Source organism: Lagopus muta, chromosome 18, assembly GCF_023343835.1.
Source record: "Lagopus muta isolate bLagMut1 chromosome 18, bLagMut1 primary, whole genome shotgun sequence".
NCBI classification, from domain to species: domain Eukaryota; kingdom Metazoa; phylum Chordata; class Aves; order Galliformes; family Phasianidae; genus Lagopus; species Lagopus muta.
The window spans coordinates 7,720,208-7,738,204 of NC_064450.1; the positions used below are offsets into that span (position 1 = coordinate 7,720,208).

The 17,997-nt window shown below is 49.8% G+C and overlaps 1 protein-coding gene across 1 annotated transcript; it reads left to right on the plus strand.

Moving 5' to 3' along the window:
* Positions 1–1,414: 1,414 nt before the first annotated feature.
* On the plus strand, positions 1,415–17,786 carry CACNG5 (calcium voltage-gated channel auxiliary subunit gamma 5). Its single transcript, XM_048965389.1, has 6 exons — positions 1,415–1,521; positions 9,274–9,534; positions 10,339–10,425; positions 10,781–10,921; positions 11,094–11,239; positions 11,490–17,786. The coding sequence occupies exons 2-6, from the start codon at positions 9,327–9,329 to the stop codon at positions 11,745–11,747; spliced, it is 840 nt and encodes a 279-aa protein (XP_048821346.1). The 5' UTR covers positions 1,415–1,521; positions 9,274–9,326; the 3' UTR covers positions 11,748–17,786.
* Positions 17,787–17,997: the final 211 nt, after the last annotated feature.

Consider the following 17,997-nt stretch of genomic DNA (forward strand, 5'->3'; position numbering starts at 1 on the left):
TATGTCACTGGCTGCTCGCACTGCAGCCTTTTTCCTGTTGTGTTCAGACAACCCTGCCCAGTGTCCAAGCAGATCACACAGCAGTTCCATTCTGGAGAAAATGGGTTTGGATTTGTTGTTTGAAAGGTGTTGGCTCTGTTATGTTTTGCCACATTCTGGCTGGAAAAATCAAAACTTAGACACCTGCATCAGCTTTTATTACTGCTGTAAATCAAAGCAGAGCTCAACAAGCCAGAGCGTGCGGCTCCATTGATTTCAGATGAGCTATCCAGCCACCACCTCCTCTGCACCTCATATCTCACTTTATTTTGAATTATTCCATTCAAGCTGTTGGTGCTTTGCTGGCTGGGGACATGGTGGATGGATGGAGATGTGCCATGCTGTAGCCCAGCGCTGAGGAGTGGGAAAGTACAGCTGGGACAATGCATGTGCAGAAAGTGTGACTCGGTATTTCTTAGAGACTGAATATGTTAGATTTGTAATTAACAAATGACTTTTGTTATTTTCCTGCTGGCAGACCTCAGAGGTACCTTCCTTGCAGCCATCCCAGGTAGCTGTGCCCCATGTCACTGCTGTCATGGCCAGGACCAGCCAGGGGAAAAATGCCCTCAGAGCCCTGCACAGTGGCAGCTCTGTGCCATGTTGCTCTGTGGAGCACTGGAGGTGACAGCAAAGAGCTTCCCTCACCCAGCAGGAGCCACCTGCACAGCACGAGCTTTGTGCCCTTCCTGCTGTGTCTGAGGTGGTGTCCCACTGCTGGGCACCCTGACAGAGCCATGGCCTCATTCCTGGCTCTGGACTCATTTCTGTGTGTTTTGGCTGAATCACTCAGCCTGGCTGTGCTTTCCAGGGTCTGCAGCATGCGCCCCTTTGTCCCTTTCTCCTTTAGCCCTGGCTTTCTCTACCTTTGTCTTAGTACTGCCAAGCTGACTTTCTCCAATGTGCTGGCTTTGTGCCCTCCAATCCACCCTGTCGGCTGTGTGTCCTCAGACCTGTGCTTGTTTGACTCCGGTGGCTGCAGACAGATTTTCCCTTCCCAGCTCCCAGGTGAGTGGTGTCCCAGGTGGCACAGCCAGGTCCCAGGCAGATGGGCAGGAGGTGAGAGAGAGGGGATGGAGGGAAAGGATGAAAAAGGGAAAAGGTAGGGAGTAAAAAAAGGGTGAGTGGAGGGAAAGAGAGAGAGTCAAGAAAAAAGGTAAAAGAAGAGGAAGGAATGGGGAAAGAAGGGATAAAAGGGAGCTGGGAGAGGGGGTAAGAGGAAGGAAAGGAGGATGGAGAGGAAAGGAGGGATGGAGGAAAGGTGCTTTTAAGGAAGGAAGGAGGGTGAATGGAGAAGGGGGGGAAGGACGGAGGGATGGCTGGAGAAAAAGGAGGAGGAAAAGAAGGAGGGAGGAGGGAAGGGGCACGGAGGAGGGCGGTGGGTTGGCCCCGCCGGCGCCATGTGATGCCCGCTCCTCCCGGGTTCTCCCGGCGCAGCGCGGAGGAAACATCCCGGGGCCGGAGAGCAGCGCTGCGGGGTCGGTGAGTGCGGGAGCAGCGGGGACCTTGCTGTGTCCGTACGGATGGGTGGAGGGCATACGGTCCCGATAGGAGCTTCGTGGGGCTTTTCCCGAAATGCATGGAAAAGCCAGAAAGTTCAATGCCTGAGAGGAAGAAGGAGGGATCTGGGAAGTGCCGTGTGAGTGCGGAGCAGAGGGTTGGAAGGTGGTACGTTCGTTCGTGGTCCGTAACCCCGCTGGATTCGGATGCGCTGTGGGAGCCGACCCCGGGGGCACCGCCCTGGGCTCAGCCGTGCTCGGCCCCGGCTGTGTGCGGGCACCGGGGTGGGTGCGGGGCCGCAGAGCCCCGGGCTGTGCTGGAGCGATCCGTGCTGCGTCGTGTGGGATCGCCCCTGCCCCGCTGCTGGGGTGCCGGGCTGTGGGAGGGCACAGGAACCCCGGCTGAAAGCTCCGGCTGGATTCTGCACACGGGGGACCCCGATCCAGGCTGCTCAGTCCGAGGCTGTTCTGCTCCAGGAGATCGGAGCCCTGGGGCGCGGTGAGCATCCTCACGTTTTACCCGTCGTTTCTGAACGTCCATCCTCGTGTATTTTTCACAGGGAATATAAAATGCACTGTAAGTCAGGGGCTGCCAATGCCTTCTGGTGTCGTTAACCCCTCAGAGGGGGCAGCTATGTGAGAAAATCTGACCTGCTCGTTAAGTGGAATAAAGTAAAGAGGGTAAAAATATGCTGGATCGTGTGTTGCCATACGAACAAAGCTCACAGGGATGTGGTGCTTGTCTTCTCTTCTCCACACGCTCCTTATTCATATCCTACAAAAGGATATGGAACATGAAATGTGGGATTTCAGTCATCCCGGCAGCGAGCTGAGGGTTCTGACATGCAGTTTGGCTGATGATTAATTGCTTGCCATTGTGAGGAACTTTATCAGCCCCTGATGTGCAGCAGTGCTCAGGGTGCACAGAGCAGTGGTGGTGTCTGGAGAGCAGGTCTGACCTGTCGCCATCACTGTCCCCCATGTACCCCGAGCCTCTGTGTGCAGAGGGCTCTGGGGGGGTTGAATGGTGCAGGCAAATCTTTGGTGAGGACAGCAAAAGCAGCACAGATTCAGCAGGAATGTTAAAAAGGAGGATTTTTAGCTGAATTTCATGTGATAGCAGTGGGTGCTGGTGGCGTGACCCCAGCAGGGAGCTTTGCAGGAGCATCCCCACATCTCCATCTCAGCTGCACTTTGGGTTCGTTGCAGGGCACTGCTTCAATCATCACGAGCCATAGAAGAGCCAAGCAGCCCCATCACTGCTGCCTCACCTCAGCCAATGTGCAGCAGCTCCACGTGGCATCCAGGGCACCAGGGGGAGGCTTCTGTGCTTGTTTCTCCAGCTCCTTCTTGTATTACAGTAGCTGCTGAATATATTCATTGAGGCGAATGAATCCCCATCTGGCTGCGTCTGTCCCACCGTATTTGCAGCTTCAGCTTCTGTTATGCAGGGGGAAGTGAATAGAAGATAAGAAAGGGAAATAATGCACGAGCCCACAGAGGCTTTAACGCTATCAGAGAGCTGTGATCTGCACAAGTGTGCGGCTCCTGCGGGTGCCAGGAGCATCTCTGTAAGGCAGCTGGGAAGATGTAAAGCCCTGGTTTTGGGGTGACATATTTAAAATGACTGTGGTGCAGTCTAGACCCGAAATTTACCTGAGAGCCTTAATCTTGCTGAAATGAAGGCGGGCTTTGGATTCTAGGTGTGCTCTAGAAATGCGATAATCAAAATCACAGCAATTTGTATTACTGTGCAGCCACAAACTTCTGACATTTGCAGTAAAATATTTACTGTGAACGTGGGATTTGTCAAAGAGCCACTCTAATGCATTACCAGGCTCAGAAAATGTGCTGTTACAGGTGAGAGGTCTGTGTGGTCCCTTTGGAAGATGGGGCTTGCTGCTCTTCCTGTATTATAAAGGAATTGTCTCTGCTCATCAGTGGAAAACCTCACTGGAGCTGTGCTTATAGGCACACTGAGGAGCATTATTGGAACACTACAACAGATGGCAACCACTGACCCAGGACAGCTTGCAGATCATCATTTTTGTACTCAGTCCCCAGGACAAAGTCACTCAGTGAGTTCCACGTCCCACACGCTGCCATGATGCTCAGCAGCACGTCCCTGCTTGCATTTCTTGCCATCCCCAGCTCAGCCCATGGCAGTTTGGGACTGGTGGCTCTTAGGAATGCTCAGAGCTGCCCTGACCTGGTGTTCAGCAGAAGGCTGCCCTCACTCAGCTATGCTGGGATACCCTGGAAGCTGCAGATGGTGAGAAGCAACACAGCAAACCTGACCTAGAAAGCCAAGTGATTTGGGAAGTTGTGCTAAATCATCCTGATGCTGGAGCTGCTGCTGTAGTGTGCTTCTCCTCAAACAGAGGAGAGGTGGGCAGCGGGCAGGCAATAGATCAGCACCAAACTGCTCCTTTCTCTGCAGCTGAGGGAAAGGGAGAACGGCTGAAGGGGAAAATGATATCTCTGTGTCATTGTCATCTGTGTCAACTGCTGTACAGGGCTGTCTAAAAAACACCTTACAGGCAAAACGGGGCAGAAGACACCTGATCATTACAGAGGTGGAGGAGAGGTGCTGCCTATTACATACTTCAATGTCACATAACCTCACTATTGAACATAATGAGCTACACAAAGCAAAAGCCTTCCCTACGCGAAGATGGAGCCAAACTTAGAATCTTGGCATCATTAAGGATGGAAAAGGCCTCTAAGATCATCAAGTCCACCTGACAATCCATCCCCACCATGCCCCTTTCTCTCTCTGACATGCAGAAAATCCCCATGGGAGCCACGCAGCTGCAGGCACTGTGGAGGGGAGCAGCACAGGATCTCCTTCTGATTCACAGGTACTGGGGTCACCTATCCCAGCACAGGGGGGAGAAAGGGCTTTAATTAGCTCATGATGCTATTTTTTTCCTCCCAGCACTGCTTAATTTAGCTCATGCTGCCATGCATGCCAATACAGGGAGAAGAAGGAAATGGGGGTGCTGGCCCTGCTCGGCAGTGGTTGGGACTGGAGATACTGAAAAGCTCTCAAGTGCAAGGAAGAGGTTTCTTCTCCTTTTTTAGTACTCAGTACCACTGCAGGACTTCATGTTGTATTGAATGACACATGGAAGTGAACAAGAACCAAGTGCTGAAGATTCAGTATTTCATTAGACAAACCTCCCATCTGTTGGGTGTGGGGAGAGCAGCTGGCCAAGCCAGCTCCATGTGCAGGACTTGCATTGCCATCACTCATCTGTGCTGCTGCCAGGCCAGGGGCAGCTGAGGGAAGCGCTAAGCTGAAGACAGAAGAGGGTCACTGGATCATCAGGGTGCTGATTTATTTAGGATGTGAATTGCAATCTGTGATTTACAGCATACAGCCGTTAATGGGCAGGCACAGCTCCACGCAGTGCATAGTTGATTTGCTCTGCAGCCTCAAATATCACCCCCCTTTATTCTTCCTTTGAGGCTCTCTGTAGAGGCAGAGGCTTGAGTCACATTTCTGGCTGGGAGCATCTGACACAGTGTGAGGGGGAATACTGGGTGCCAGCTGATGTGTGCAGAGGGTGAAAGGGGAAGGCTCCCCTATGTGTATATATAGGTTATAGATATATATATGGTTTCTTGAGAACAGCAGTTGGGTGTGGGGGACATGGACAGTATTCTGAGCCCTGTCCTTTCCTATTCTCCTATTCCCCTCTTGAGAACTGTGTTCCATGTACTGCTCTCCCACCAAACAGTAGAATCAGAGCTGCAGTGTGGTTGCAAGATCTGTCTGCTGTCCTCACATCCCCCTAATCCCACCCTGTGCCCCCCTTAGGTGGGTTGCAACGGGGCACAGAGCTCAGACTGAGCTCTTTCCCATTGCCTCAGACCTCCTCTGGGGCACCCAACACCCAAAGCACCAACCAGGGTCATCCTCCAGCGATTTCCCTTCAGAGCCTGAGCTGCTACACTCTGAAACTTTCTATCAGCTGGGGTTAAATGAGGTAAGAGCTGTAAAGTGCCAAGGAGAGAGACGTGTGTGCTGCTGCTGATAGGGAGGAAATGATCAGCTTGAGGGTTTGGGGATATGGCTGCACACAGACAGGCTGTGCTGGGCCGGGGGGGACCACTGGGTCGATGGTTTTATTTGTTGAAAGTTGTTGGCATCATCCGAAGCCATTAGTGGGACTAAGCTGGCACGGAGCCACGGTGGCTTGGGAAAGTGTCTGGTAAGAGCTGGGGGAGGGAGGTAAATCCCAGCTGCTGCTCCTTTGACCCTGGGATATCATTTTATCTCATTGCCTTTGGTTCTCAAGCTGAAGGTGAGCTCAGTTGCACCCATCCTTGCCTGGCCCACACAAGAAGGGTAGGTAAAGGGCAAATCCTAAGTGACCCCATCATAATGTGTGTTGGTGGTGACCAATACAGCGTGGCAGTCTTATATTTTTAATTCTAAATATTTTTCAGGTGTTCTTTATATTTGCCAACAAGCGAAAAATTGATGGGACTGTCATTGGCGTGGCTTAAACGAGGTTTAAATAACTCATTAGCAGCCTTCTGTTTTTTAATGCAATCCAAACAACTCTCTTGAGAGCCCGTGAGCGCAGTGTGCTCGATGCGGTCGATGCTCGTGTTTCCATCCCGCGGTGACAGCCATCACCGTGCTGGCAGTGCTGTTAGCAGCCATGGGAAGCTTTCAGGTCTGGTATCGATCCTTCTGAAGTTTATGGCTGCTGGATGGAGCGTTTACTGGTGCTGGTTCACACTGCCATGAGCTGGGCTGCTTTGTTTCTTACTATCAGGCTAACTCACTCTCCTCCACATCTGAAAAGATTTATTTCTGTACTTAATTTTCCCAATATGTAATTTCTTTCTCAGAAACAGAGCCGACACATTTCTTTGTGACAGTAATGCAGGTCTGTAAAGCTTCCTTACATATTTCCCTGTAATACCTGCTCATGGGATCCACACTGCAGCCTGGCTCCATCCCTGCAGCCATCCCAGAGCACCATCTGGGAACATGTGAGCTCGGTGGGAACTGCTGTGCTGCGTTGCCACCCTTCCCTACTGCTTTAGAGTTGCAAAGGATCAAGCTGGGCTCTTAGGGGTTCACCCAGAGGGAGCAGCATGGGGTAGGGCTGCCCAAAGGAGTGACCACCTGCCCCAGGCTGTGGTCCCCTCTTCTTGGCCCATTTGTTCTTGCCCTGCACTGCTCTCTGAGCAGCAGGTCGAGCTGCTTGAATGCCCTGTATTTTTAGCAATAGCCCAATTTCCTCATCACAGCTTGGTGTGTGCTGCCTTTCAGCTCAGTTCCATCACAGCTCACGCTCTTCTCGTGCTGTTCCCTGATGTTCTTTGTACCTCTCTTACGCACTCAGTGGGTTTCCTATCCCCCATTTTCCAAGCCTCATTCCTCCACCTTTTGTTCTCCTCTGCCTCACCCACTGCTCCATGGCTGTGCCTTAACCTCTCTTTGCTCCATTTTGCCAGCAGCAGGGAGCAGAGTGGCTTTTCCACGACAGACACAGGCTCGTGCTGAACCCAGCAACCCTCTGCAAACCAAACCTTCCCCTCTCATCATCTCTGATAACCCTGTCTGTGCTTCCCCTCACCACAAATATCAGCAGGTGGGAAACACTGCCCCAGCATGGAGATGAATAGCTGCCTCTTCTTCATGGCTCAGCCCTGCGAGCAAGGAGCACGGCGTTATGCTGAGCTCATGAGCAGGGATGCGCTGGCACAGCTCATCCTGCCCAGGTGATGTTGACTTCTCCCAATCCATCCTCATAGCCCAGGGCAGGACAATGTTTTCTTTCTGTGACAGTGGAGCAGGACCTCATGTCACTGCTGGACCTGAATGAGCTGTGTTAGGAGCACTGCCAATGCCCACGTCAGTTTTTTCAGGGCTCAGTCCCAGTGAGGGGCATGGACACTTCCATCAGAAGCTGAAGCTCTAAGACAAAAAGAAAGTTCCTTATGAGGACTGTGGATTGCACTGCAGACTACCTTCAGCATTACCTGGCAACTACCAGTGGTCGCTGTGTGGTTGAAGGAGCAGGAGCAGTTCTAAGATCCTCCTTCTTGCAAACCTCCAAGGCTATATTCATTTAAAATACAGACACAGCTGGAAACCGAGCAGCATCACCTTTTCAGCAGTATGAAGCACAACACGATTTGTGAAGGTTACTGGGGACTAAATCCCTGCTGAAAATCGATCCTCTTTGTGTCCTTGAGACAGCTTTCTCTTGGTAGCCTGGCTGATTCCACCAGCACTGGCCACAGGGAAGCACTGTTCTGAATGGCACCATTCCTCAGCCCCACTTCATCAGGTCTGATTTAATTTGCCAGCGAAGCAGCAGCAAGTGGCACTGTGATGAACCCATGATTACATGGAAATTGAAGTGTGAGAGTGAAAGGAAATGGGGCAGTTGAGAGGTGTGATTCCACGGCCCAAGCCCCTTCCTGTGACTGACATCAGTCCCAATGACCACAATAAATGGTACCAATTAGGTATATTTTCTAATCTCTGGTGTTGATAGATAACAAAGGCGTCATGTACATAACTGTTTTTCTCTGTGAAACTTTATCTGCACTTTCACATATTCCCTACATTGATTTTTGGCTTCTTAATAACAACAAAAAAAAAAGTAATTTGTTAATGATATATCTGCCAAGAATAGATTCCTGCTCCTTTCACCATTTTGGCACCAAAATATCAAGAAGGATGAGGCATTCTGTAGCAAATAATGTTCGCTTTCAAGTGGCAACTAGAAAATAGGGTTCCAAGTTAGGGAGAAGGGGGATGAGCCAGGGGAGGCATGCTTTGCATGGTTGTATTACTGGACCTGTGCAGGGATGGGGCATGGCACGTTACCACCTCGTAAAGCTCTGGAGTGCTGTCCCAACTTCTTCAGCTCTGTGTGGGTCCATTCCCTTGACAGCAAGGTTGTCCTCATGGCTGCTGGGCTATGGGAGGTGCAGATAGATAAAAACCCTAAAAATAGATCTCTAGCAAAGGTGGAAAGCTTGCAGGAACATGAGCTGGAACGTTTGCTAGGGCTGTCTGTAAATGACAGCTCTCCCCTTCCCGTAGGTCGGTACCTTCTGGGAAATGGCTCGGTGTGAACGTAGGAAGAGCCAAATCTTGATTTCGTATGGGAGAGGGCTGTCAGAGCTGCTGCAGCACTTGAGGGTGCAAATACATCTGCTTCCTACCAATATGTACTTGTCTGCTTTCTCCTCAGGGGTATGCAATAACAAAAGCCTCTTTCCTTCCCTCTCAAGACTCTGCAGGTCTCCCAGCAGTGCTTCAGTTCTGTTTCCCCATCTTCCAGCTCTGTTCACACACTGGTGCCTATGGCTTTTTTACCCTAGAAGAGGAAAGCTGGCAGTGTGGTAAAGATGTGATGGTGACCTGGAGTGCACAGGAGCGTGTTTCAGTCAGGCAGTATCTTTGCTGATCTATTAACGCGTGCCTTCAAGCCTTAACAGCTCCCATGCTGAAGCTCCATGGCTCACTGCCACTCATGGGAGCATTTGGGTGCTGAGATTTGGCTAAATCTGGGTGGAAAGTATGGGCTGTGGCTGAGCAGCAGGGATCCTGCCCTGACCCAGCCATCGTATGCCCACCATGGCTGGGAGGCACTTTGCATTCCCCATCCATCAGCGCATCCTGTGCTTTCTTTAACGGCTTACATCAGCTCATCCAACACCAAGGCAAAGCTTTTGTCACTTCTATTCCCTACAGAAGCAACACGGTGGAAACCGGCGGCTGCAGCCCCTCTGCCCACACATCCCCCCATGCTTTTGGGGATGAGCGCCTGCAGCAGGAAGGCGCTGACCCTGCTCAGCAGCGTGTTCGCCGTCTGTGGCCTCGGCCTGCTGGGCATCTCCGTCAGCACCGACTACTGGCTCTACCTGGAGGAAGGCATCGTCCAGCCCCAGAACCAGTCAGCTGAAATCAAGCTGTCACTGCATGCAGGGCTCTGGAGGGTCTGCTTCCTGGCAGGTATGGCCTCCTCCACCTCATGTCCCCATCTTACTGTGATATTTTGCTTCCAAAGTCAGGCACTGCACCTGGTAAGCACCCCAGTAAGGTGGATAAATCTGTCCTGGCACATAGGTCTGCAGAGTTTGCTGTGCTGCCACCACCCCTCGGCCCATTACAGTGACTGGGCAGCCACCCAAACCCTCTGTTTTGTCCCTGCAAAATTGAGATTCGGCTCAGCTGAAACATTCCCTCATTTCATGCTGCTTTTGGCAAAGCAGTGTGGGTCAGACAAAGCCAAAGTGAAGGGGAGTTGGATGCACAGATCAAGAACTGAGAGGAGGGAGGGGCTCCAGTGCGTGCTCCCAGGTGACCCCAAACCCTCTGCCCTCAGGATCGTGTTTTGAGGTCTAAGGAAATCCCAGGGTGGTTTGGAGCTCCCAGAACAAATTCACCCCGAGCTTACACATGGAAGCACTGTGACCGTGGGGATTTTAGCACTGTTTTGTTCAGTGTGCCCACACACGCATACGGGATTGGCTCAGCCGATGCTTTCCTGAGCCAGTGCTGGCACCTGGGGGTCACATCCTGCTGTCACTGCTTTAGCAGTGACACCTGAAAGCTGGGCAGCTGCTCTTGTAGGGTGACAGTAGCAACCAGTGGATTTCTTCAGCATCAAACGCAAACACTGAGATGCAAGCAGCACTGAACACCATGGCTGTTTTCCTCCATGCAATGAAATTAATTTGAAAGTCACTTCATCCCCCACCAAAACCAAAATAGGTGGGCACGCTGCAGGCCTATCTCTGTCTCTTTTTGCTGCAGGTGAGGAACGTGGCCGGTGCTTCACTATAGAATACGTCATGCCCATGAACATCCAGCTGACATCTGAATCCACAGTCAACGTCCTGAGTAAGTGACTTGGTGGGGACTTTGCATCCTGCAAGGTACCAAAGGGCCCTTAGAGATCAACCCAATAAACCCCTTTGTGCCCTTGTTGTAACAGCTCCTGGTTCCCTGAGGGTGCTCCAAGCAGGGATGCATTGACAATTTCTATATGAAAAAATGCAGAATCCAATGTTTGCAGTTTTTTTCTGGGTAATACTTCACATGAAAACTCCCAGAAATGCAAATTCTAACAGGGGTTTCACTCAGTTCATTAGCAAAGACACATTGGAGAGAGGAACCTGGGCCAGGGGCTCATGCAATATGGGCAGGACATAGGGTGCTGATCTGTCCCTGTTTTCCTCTGCTCCTCTCCCATCAGAGATGATCCGCTCTGCCACCCCCTTCCCTCTGGTCAGCCTCTTCTTCATGTTCATCGGCTTCATCCTGAGCAACATTGGTCACGTGCGGCCACACAGGACCATCCTTGCCTTCGTGTCGGGGATATTCTTCATCCTGTCAGGTGAGTTCTGCTGGGCAAGGTTTTCCCTTGGTAGTCCTCCTTTCCCGGTTATTTCAAGCACAATTTCACAGTTCCTGTGTTTCACCTGCCACTCTGCTCATAAAGGCAGGTGCTGCTTCATCAGTTTCAACCCCAACATATTTCTCACTCTCTTCCTCCTTGGTTCTCCCAGGTCTGTCCCTGGTGGTGGGGCTGGTCCTCTACATATCCAGCATTAATGATGAGATGCTCAATAGGACCAAGGACTCGGAGACATTCTTCAATTACAAATACGGCTGGTCATTCGCATTCTCTGCCATCTCATTCCTTCTCACAGAGGTACTGGCAGCTCTGAGACATCCCTGTAAAGAGTTCTGTCTGTTCTTAGCCACTGAGCATTGGCATGGGGGAAAAAGAGGGCTATAAGGGCAGTCAATCATGATTTGATGTGGAGCATACATATGGAGGAGCAGGAGATGGGTTTGGGCTGCTGTGTTCACTGCAGGGCAGGGAAGTGACTTTCCTTTATGAGCTTGCAAGCCATCAGCGGGGCAAAGAAAGCCATTCATCTTCCTTCTCTCCCCTACAGAGCGCTGGGGTGATGTCTGTGTACCTGTTCATGAAGCGATACACCGCCGAGGACATTTACCGACCTCACCCCGGCTTCTACCGACCCCGTCTGAGCAACTGCTCTGACTACTCAGGGCAATTCCTGCACCCAGATGCATGGGCACGGGGCCGTAGCCCATCAGACATCTCCAGTGAGGCATCTCTGCAGATGAACAGCAGCTACCCGGCTCTGCTCAAGTGCCCCGACTACGACCAAATGTCCTCATCTCCATGCTGAGTGTCACCACCACCCACCTCGCGGTCCCAGCAGCTGGTGGTCACCATCCTCACTCTGCTCATCGTTTTTAGGCCTCTGTTTCAGGGCAATTGTCTGTTTATAGGAGCAAAAATATAACCACAGAGATTGGTTATATAACCAATAATGTAACTTAGGGAATTGGAATCATTTTTCTTTCTTTGTTGTTGGTTTTGGTTTGGTTTTTTTTTTTTAATTATTTATATTTCTCTACATAACTGAAATCTGTCCACAGACCTCTTCCTTCAGGTCTTCGTGCTGAGCTAACAGCAGTTCTGCCTGAGGAAGAAAGCCAAGGCTTGACTCAAGAGCAGAAAAAGAAAATAGAGTAGAAGTAGTGGAAAACAATTATTCTTTCTTCAAGGTTTAGGTAGGCTGTAGAAATTTGTGCATTTGGCTGTCATTAATTGTAAACTCACTGGCCTGAGAAAGCGTAAAGGATTTGTGTAACTTTCCAAGAAGTAGTCCTTATTAGAAAAATAAGAAATTTGTCTTGAATGGATATTTGCTGGTCAATTCCTCTCATTGCTGGATACCAATTCTAACATGGCTGCAATGGGAAATGGCCATCTTTCTCAACTATACCTCAGTAGGCTCAGATGCCAGGAGGTTGGCATTTCTCTGTGGCCAATGTCACGTCCTCATCCTGGAGGCACAGCAAGCACAGGTGCTCAGGCATTGCTTTCCCTTCATCATCCCAGTGACAGGGTCTGAAGAGCAGCTGGGAGGATTTCAGTTCAGCATCAAGTGGAAGACTACCTAAAACCTTCCTGTGGGAAACACTAGGCACAAAATTTAGGGAAATCATGTCTATCTGGGCAAGGCCCAACCTAAACTGGAAGTTATTTCAGTGAAAGTTGTGAAGTGGCATAGTTGAAAATAATGGCACCCCACCACCATAGGAAAGTAGTTGATCTTTGTTTTAGTTTGGCAGAAAAATGGAATTTTAGCTGCTTTTTATGTGCACGTATGAGACTTGTTTTGAGGTTATATATTTTAAGTTGTCAAATGATGCACTTTGGTCCTAAGAGAATGCTGCCGGGTTGAGAGCATCCATCAGATCGAGCATGCCATACCAGCTGTGGGCTCACTGCCTTTCCAAAGGAACTTCCTCAAAACTTCAGTTCTGATTTTTATTTTGAACCTTTCTGGACATTTCTGTTCTGCAAAACAAAACCCTCCAAGGATTCTTGGTATATTTAAGCTTGTTTCATCTTACTATTATTAAAACTAATAGAATATATGTATATTTGACCCCTCATTTGTAGCATATTAGATGTAGCAGAAATGCTGAGTCATGGCCTGAAGCAGTGATGGAGACCTGGTGGGAAGGCAGGGCCAACCCAGGGGAGCTCAGGTGTGTGCAATGAACCTGAGTGACCAGAAGGGGTGGAGCCAGGATCCTCCCGTTCCCAGACCTCATTTAAGGGTTGGCAGTGGAGGCAAGGGGATCTTGCTGGAGATCTCTGCCTACTTGAGGCCTCCTGAAGGTAAGCAGCTTCTTCCTTTATTTCTGTGCTTACAGCTGATGCGTTTGAGTAAATTCTCACATGCTGCGGCCTGGAATCTTGCTGCTCTGCTGTCATTGCTGCGTAATGAAAGTTCCAATGTTTTATCATTACTTATAAGCTATTCTAAAATGAGTTGCAAGTCTTGAGCAGCCACTGCTATCTGCATTTATGCTGCCACTCATCCTGGGGACCTTGCTGTAAGCATACCTCAGAATAATGTCCTCGAAGCCTGTCTGTACAGGAAAACTTGTCTTAAGTCAGCCCATGGATCCCAAAGAATGTTTTTGAATGCCTTGTGACTGCTGACCAAGTAGGAAAGACAGTCTCAATCTAGCTTAACGGATTTGATGTTGCTGTTTGGTGGCTTAAAGGCTGTTTGTTGCCTTTGTGTTTTCCTTTGCTTATGTTTCCTTATGTTCTCAATTCTTCTTGTAAAGGAGAACTTCAGGACTGTGTGGATGCTGAATTCCACTCCAAGGCATGTGGGCTGTCCTACACATCTGCCTTCCTGCACAGGGATCTGCTCAGTGTGGTTAATCCTGCCCAGCATCCTGGGACATCCCCCCCCCCCAGCAGTGTAACTTTTCTTTGTAGTGATTAAATACAGAATTATTCACTTTAAAGTGCCTTCCTACACTAACAGAAAGTGTGGAAGAACCTGGGGCTTTCCTGAAGGCTCCAGAGGATTTAGCGGAGTCTGGGAGCAAATTAGAAGAGTAATTATTTTAATTCACTGGGGAGATTGTCATTGTATGGCACCAGTTGTGAGCCTGGGAGCTCACACATTTACCCAGTGAGGATGAGCCCTTCATAAGCACAGGACTGTGCACCACAAGCCTTGCTCCCTCAGTAATGCCACTGACTTTGGTCTCTCTCCTGTTCCAGTTTCTGTGTCAGCCTCATGTTGTCCTGTGTCTGTTTCTTGGATGGCAATCAATGAAAAGCAGAACTTAAGGATGAGCTAATAATAAATTAAAGGTTTGACACTTACAGGACTGGAGTCCTTAAAGTCACCGCCTCTGCTGCCATACTCTGGTAGGATGAGTATAAGCAGCCAGGAATAATGAGGTTCTGCTGGGGCATGCTTCACCTCATCTGCTGCTGGCATGGGGAGAGCAAGCCTTGCTACCTCGGGTGTAGCCTTTACATCAACTTCAGCCAGTGTTCCAGGGTTGTGCAGGTGAATTTCAGCCCAGCTGAGCTGGTTAAAGAGTGGATGAAGGCACAGTGTGTGCAAGTTGGTGGTTCCAAGTGTGGAGTGCTCTGTTTGTGAGCCCTTGTTCTGCCTTATAAATGCTCTTCGTTATGGTTCTGTGTTCATTTTCCCAAATGGGGGGTTGGATTATTCAAGGTCGTAAAACAAATGGAATACTCCTGTTCCTCCTACTGCTTGCTTGTTAGCAGCTCCGTGCAGGAGCGCATGGGGTGAGATTGCTGTGAGCAGGCAGGGCAGACACTGGGGCTGCTTTCCTTCACTAATGAGAGGTAACTGAGATTTTTTTCCTTTTTCTTTGCTTTCTTCACTTCTTAAATATCTAATATAAAATAAAAGTGGCACTTTTCCCCCCCTCTCTCAGTGCCTCCTGCTGCACTTCTCTGTATCCCTCCCATGCTGTACAGGCTGAGGTTGTTCTGCCAGCTCCCCTTCTCCAAGGACCACATGAGTTCTGTAACTATTCTGTCTGCAGCAGTTGCTCCCCCACACTCAGTGTTGCTGTGACCCAGCAGGTGCCCCCCATGCCCTGCCGTGCTCATGGTGCTTTGCTGTCCTCTCTCTCCTCCATGCACCGCAGGGTTTCTATCTGTTGCTATTGTATGGATACCAAATTGCATCCTGTTCCCATGGATACAGCCTATAGGAAGGGAAGAGCTGCTGCTTCACTTTATCTCTGTGTAAGGTTTTATATAGTTGAGATTTTTTTGGGGCCGTGGGGACCTCAGTGGCAGCAGTTACAACAGGCAGGCAATGGCTGCAGCTCCCACTCTGTGCATCTGTAATTGCAAATCAGGATGCAGCAGTTTTGAAGGAAAGAAGAGGTGACTCTGGATAACAGAGTGCTGCCCATCACCTGTCCTTCCCTGGGGCTGCAGGTGGAAAACAGCCCCATGGGTCACACTGATTTGGATGTATTAGAATTATTCTTGTTTGCAGTAATATTTTGCAGTGATCAGCCTCGCTCAGCTGTGCTGCCAGACTCGGTCCTGATGTCCATGTCTGAGGAATACACTGGCTCTGCAGGAATGCTCTCCAGCCCTGAGCACTCTGTGCCACAGGCTCTGTCTGGCATTTTTATTCAAACCTTCATAGAGATCCTTAAACCTCACCCTTCTCTCCATTCCCAGTCAGAGGAGAACTATTCATGCTCAAATTGTGATTAATATGCCTTCAAAACATGCAGTGCCAGCAACCAAGGTTATTCCCCAGCAAGCCATCGCTTTTGACATCAGCTCCTGATAAATCTTCTGGCTGTGATGAGCTGCAGCTGCTTTTAATCTTTAATGCTAGAGCAGAGTGAATCCATTTCTCTGCAAGGAGAACCACGTGTGAGGGTGCAGAGGAGCTGAGGGACTCGGATCCCTTCAGCCTTGCAGCTGCTGTGGTTCAGAGCAGCAGAGCAGCGTTGTTCCAGCCAGGCCTGCCTGTCTTCTGTTCTAATTTCTCCTTATGGAATGAGGTCAGTATTGCCCTAACTCTATCAGGCACCTGTAAGTCTGCATGTAGATGGATCCTAGACACCCAGCATTCTGTTGCTAACCAGCAAAGTGTGTGGGCACCTGCTGGCATCCCCTGGCCTCCTACACACACACATCCCAGCCAAAATCAGGCATGAGCACAGTGCTTTCTAGTTGATGAGCTGCTGTTAGAGGAACTGGGAGGCATACAGGGGTGAGGAGATAGAAACACCCATACCTTTCTTATTTAGCTGCAGTGATAACATTGTTAATGGGGTGTGCACTCATGGAAATGCAGCCTCAAGGTCTTCACATCTGCCTGGCACTGTGATGTATGCCATTTCCCCACTGCAGCTTCATGGGGAAATCTGTGGAGAAAGTAGAAAGATGTTATTTAATTAACAAGAGATAATTATAATAAATGCCAGGATGTCGCTTGGCTGAACTGGAGGTGAGCTGGGAGGTTTTATCTCAGTGGGGAAATGGGACATTTCCAGAGCTGGGGATGCTGTTGGTGTCACACAGGGATGCTGACAGGAACAGCTGTGCCTGACATCTCAGTGTGCTGCCATGTCAGCACAGGGCATCAGTGTGCTCCTGCTGCATGACTGTGGTGAGAGTGAGTGGTGGTGAGAGGCAGAGTGAGCTCTGACTGCTCCCTGTGATGTGCAGACTGTGTTCAGCCCATTCAGGATGCATCACAGTTGCCTCAGTGAAGGAGATACGTGGGTTGGTGTGTTGATGGCTGTAGCCAAATTGGAGACTGGTTGACATTCCCCTCCCCAGGAGACACCTGGAGACCTTAACGTAGTAGGGCTTCAGACCTAGACAAGTCCAAACACCAGAGTGAGGGCTTCTGTTTGCCCTTGAAAAGCAAATGGTATGCTCTGTTGTCACAGTATGACAGGAGAGAGCATCCCCTATTCCTGCAGTGCTGAATGAGTTTCAGACTGACCCATGTTTGCTCAGGACACTGGATTATCTGTTATTTACTGTTATTATTATAACCTGGGTAAACAGAGGAGGTCTCCCTAGCGGTGTGGAATGTGTACATAGAGCTCCCGCCCCATCAAATCATTTATTTCCATATCAGCTATATGCTGTCAAAACAGCTCTACTGATCTGACAGTTAAGGGCTCCATCGCAGCAATGCAGCAGCCCGCAGTCACCTCAATGGGAGCAGGATCATTTGTAGAAGAAAGCATCCTGGTGGGTGTGGGTTTCCTATTGATCTGCCTGAGAACAGTTGAAATAAGTGCAGGAAAAATGTAAACCTACCGTTGTTTTATCCTCCCATAAAAAGTAGGTCACGGCCCCAATTGAAGATGTATTTTATTCATGTAAATACATTTTCACAATTAAAAATACAGCAGGATCTCAGTGCTTCCAGTAGGGATGATGCTGGGGCTGCCTCAGGGCAGAGCCTCACTGCCAGTCGGGAACATCCCACAGCCCCTGTGCCACGGATGTGGGACACACAGTGCTCTACAAAGCATCTCCTGGGTTTTCAGGATGACTCCTCCCAGAGTCCAAGTGCTGTGCAGGGACCCCAGTGGCTGAGAAAATGAAATGCAGTGTAAAGCTGTGTAGAAACAGATCTCCCAGCCTATCCCATTTATCTGAAGGCACACAGATGATGCAGACCTCTGTGTTTCCCTGCTCAGGCTGAGAGACCTTCAGATGGGGCAGAGGGTAAGGCCAGATGGGCCATCAGGTCAACCCTGCTTGTTTCCTCCAGCCAATCCTACGTCTGCTGTGAGCTCCTGCTGCTCTGTAGTTTGCAGCATTGTGAGAGTTACTCCCCTGAGAAGCCCATAGGAAATCCCAGTCACTCTTTTGGTCAGAATGTTAACATTTTTTGTGATTTATGACACAAATAATGAAACAAGTTACAGTAATATGAATACAACATAATCATATGGTATAATCATACACTGTATTAAGTTAATGGCCCTTCAGCCCAGCAGACCAAAGCATGGGCTGGGGGAGAGAAATGGACCAGAACCCACCCAGGGGTTGGCAGTGGGTGTGGGAAGAGCAGTGATTCT

Coding starts and splice junctions, on each gene's coding strand:
- CACNG5 (XM_048965389.1), top strand. CDS start 9,327: ATGCTTTTGGGGATGAGCGCCTGCAGCAGGAAGGCGCTGACCCTGCTC. Junction 10,426..10,780: donor ATCCACAGTCAACGTCCTGA/GTAAGTGACTTG, acceptor CTCTCCCATCAG/AGATGATCCGCTCTGCCACC. Junction 11,240..11,489: donor TCTCATTCCTTCTCACAGAG/GTACTGGCAGCT, acceptor TCTCCCCTACAG/AGCGCTGGGGTGATGTCTGT.